The following is a 2811-nucleotide window of genomic DNA, read 5'->3' on the forward strand; positions in this document are numbered from 1 at the left end:
TCCCCACAAGGATAGTAAAACCTGAAATATTTGATATTGTGGGGGCACGAGGGAAAAAAAATATTACAAATAGTAAATTATGTTTATCTGAAAGTGTAACAATGCAAACAGGTTTTCTGTAAGGGGTAGGTTTAGGGTTAGGGGATAGAAAATATCGTTTGGTCAGTATAAAAGTAAAAGAAGTCTATGGAATGTCCCCACAATTCACAGAAACAAACGTGTGTGTGTGTGTGTGTGTGTGTGTGTGTGTGTGTTTATGCATGTATGTATGTTCGAACATCTTTGCAATGTGCTTGCTTATTTTGTAGCAAAGTCACCACAATACATAATCATTACATAAGAACCCAGATACTGTCTTTCCTTAACAAACAACAAACTTTGTGTTATAAGTATGTGCATGTGTACTGTATGTCTTTGTAGGAGGTGCTGCTTCATAATGTAATGACACACCTCCAGACCGCACTATAAAAACTTTATGACAAAAGGTGAGTCACATGTTCCTATTGAAAGCAACCGACCAAATTACGAAGAAAGGAATTTGACTGTCATCTCCAGAACTTCTCTTCGGGAAAATCTGCAAGACTTAAAATGGCCAAAAACACCAATATTCGAATCAGTCTCCCAGCAGTTTGCTTTGTCTGGCAGATTGCAATGATTATCCTGTTTGGTGTGTTCATCCGTTATAATGAGGAGTCTGAGACTCGCTGGATCGAACACAGAAGAAGGAAAAATATTTCCACAAATTTAGAGAATGACTTTTACTATAGATATCCAAGTAAGTAACTAACATACCAGAATGTTTTGCTGCAACATTCTTTATTTACTGCTATAACATTGTTTAATCGTATACTTTTTTTCCTGTAGGTTTTCAGGATGTGCATGTAATGATCTTTGTTGGTTTTGGATTTCTAATGACCTTTCTGAAGCGTTATAGTTTTGGTGGAGTTGGCTTCAATTTTCTCATCGCAGCTTTTGGAATTCAATGGGCTCTGCTGATGCAAGGCTGGTTTCATTACCTTGATGAAAATGATGGGAAGATAAAAATTGGGGTTGAGAAGTAATTGATTTTTTGTATTCTACTTTATGAATTACGACATTATGAAATATCACTGATATGTTCACCTTCATGTTCTGGCCTCTTTTACCTAGCGTCACTTGACTGACATGCTTTCTACAGTATACGGAACATTTCATGTTCCATTTTTGAAGCGATGCTTAACAAATACACCTTTAATCTGTATATGAAGAATTTAACTGTCATTTTTCAATTCAGCCTAATTAATGCAGATTTCTGTGTGGCCGGCTGTCTCATTGCATACGGCGCTTGCCTTGGAAAAGTCAGCCCAGTGCAACTGATGGTTCTTACTCTATTTGGAGTCACCCTGTTTGCTGTTGAGGAGTATATCATTCTTGAACTCCTACATGTAAGTTTAAATCTACTTATTGTCTTACCAACATAAGAAAAGGAATTTGTCATTTTTTATTATTTCATACTTGCATAGGCAAAAGATCCTGGTGGTTCCATGGTCATCCACACTTTTGGAGCATATTATGGTTTGACCATATCTTGGGTCTTATATCGACCAATGCTATCGCAAAGCAGGCATTTACAAGGATCCGTTTACCACTCTGATGTGTTTGCAATGATTGGTGAGTATAGTGAAAGAACGTCTCTATCAGCTTTATTTAATTGCATCAAGCAGGGTACAACAAAAGCTCCCCTAAATAAATAATATAAATATAAATTCTGCATTTCCCCCCTCTGTCAGTCAAACCACATTTACTTAAAAAAATCTCAATAGCTACATGTGCAACGTTTTAAAAAATATATATTAATTTACAGTTTGAAACAAATTTCACCCTTTTGGCAATGATGAAAATTTCTGGGTTGCTATTTGTTGCTAATTTAGTGTTTTGGAAGAAAATAAGATCAAAAGTTATCTTCGCTTCAGGGGCCTTTTCCTGTTGTATAGGTTATCAAAATGTTCAGAATTATTCATAATTTTTGTCCCTCTTCCTTTAACAGGCACTCTCTTTCTTTGGATGTACTGGCCCAGTTTTAATTCTGCTATTGCAGATCATGGAGATGGCCAGCACAGAGCTGTTATAAATACCTACCTCGCACTTGCTGCCTCAGTTCTCACTACCTTTGCCATTTCAAGTATCTCACAGAAACATGGAAAACTCGACATGGTAACCAAATCTATGGTTGAAAATCTGAGCTTATCTTTAATTTTTCATTGATAAAATAACCCTTAGAATTTCTTGACATTATTTAGGTACATATTCAGAATGCTACCTTGGCTGGTGGTGTTGCGATGGGAACAGCTTCAGAGTTCATGATTACCCCTTACGGCTCTCTGATAGTGGGGTTCTGCTCGGGCATTATTTCCACGTTTGGATATCTCTTTGTGACTGTGAGTTTTGCTGTATTTTATAGTACTGAAAATGTTCAAAATAACATGTTGAAGTACAATACGCATATCATTTATTGACAATCTAAGTGAAATGGATTTAAATGTACTTTATAATGCTATATAAGTTGTTAATTGTCATACATTTTTTTAAATGTCCAAACTAATTTGAAGTCTAAATTGAAGATTGTATTAGAATTGTTGTAACCAAAATCACTTTCTTCTTATTCTTTTTTTTCCCCCCTTATTAGCCTTTTATGGAAAAAACTCTCAAGATACAAGACACTTGTGGAATACATAACCTACATGCAATGCCTGGAGTTATAGGTGGTATCATTGGAGCAATTACTGCAGCTTCTGCCAGTGAATCAGTTTATGGACAAGAAGGGTACATTTA

The 2811-nt window shown here is 35.9% G+C and overlaps 1 protein-coding gene across 1 annotated transcript in view; it reads left to right on the forward strand.

Moving 5' to 3' along the window:
• The first annotated feature begins 588 nt into the window (after positions 1 to 588).
• LOC107667994 (ammonium transporter Rh type C 1-like) overlaps positions 589 to 2811 on the forward strand; it is a 4001-nt gene continuing 1778 nt past the window's right edge. Inside the window, exons 1-7 of the mRNA XM_016459729.1 lie at positions 589 to 775; positions 865 to 1057; positions 1274 to 1424; positions 1503 to 1650; positions 2027 to 2193; positions 2280 to 2417; positions 2666 to 2802. Of these exons, the coding sequence (XP_016315215.1) occupies positions 589 to 775; positions 865 to 1057; positions 1274 to 1424; positions 1503 to 1650; positions 2027 to 2193; positions 2280 to 2417; positions 2666 to 2802 (1121 nt within the window). The remainder of the gene's footprint in view (positions 776 to 864; positions 1058 to 1273; positions 1425 to 1502; positions 1651 to 2026; positions 2194 to 2279; positions 2418 to 2665; positions 2803 to 2811) is intronic.

The sequence above is a fragment of the Sinocyclocheilus anshuiensis genome, unplaced genomic scaffold (assembly GCF_001515605.1).
Source record: "Sinocyclocheilus anshuiensis isolate Anshui unplaced genomic scaffold, SAMN03320099.WGS_v1.1 scaffold978, whole genome shotgun sequence".
Taxonomy (NCBI): domain Eukaryota; kingdom Metazoa; phylum Chordata; class Actinopteri; order Cypriniformes; family Cyprinidae; genus Sinocyclocheilus; species Sinocyclocheilus anshuiensis.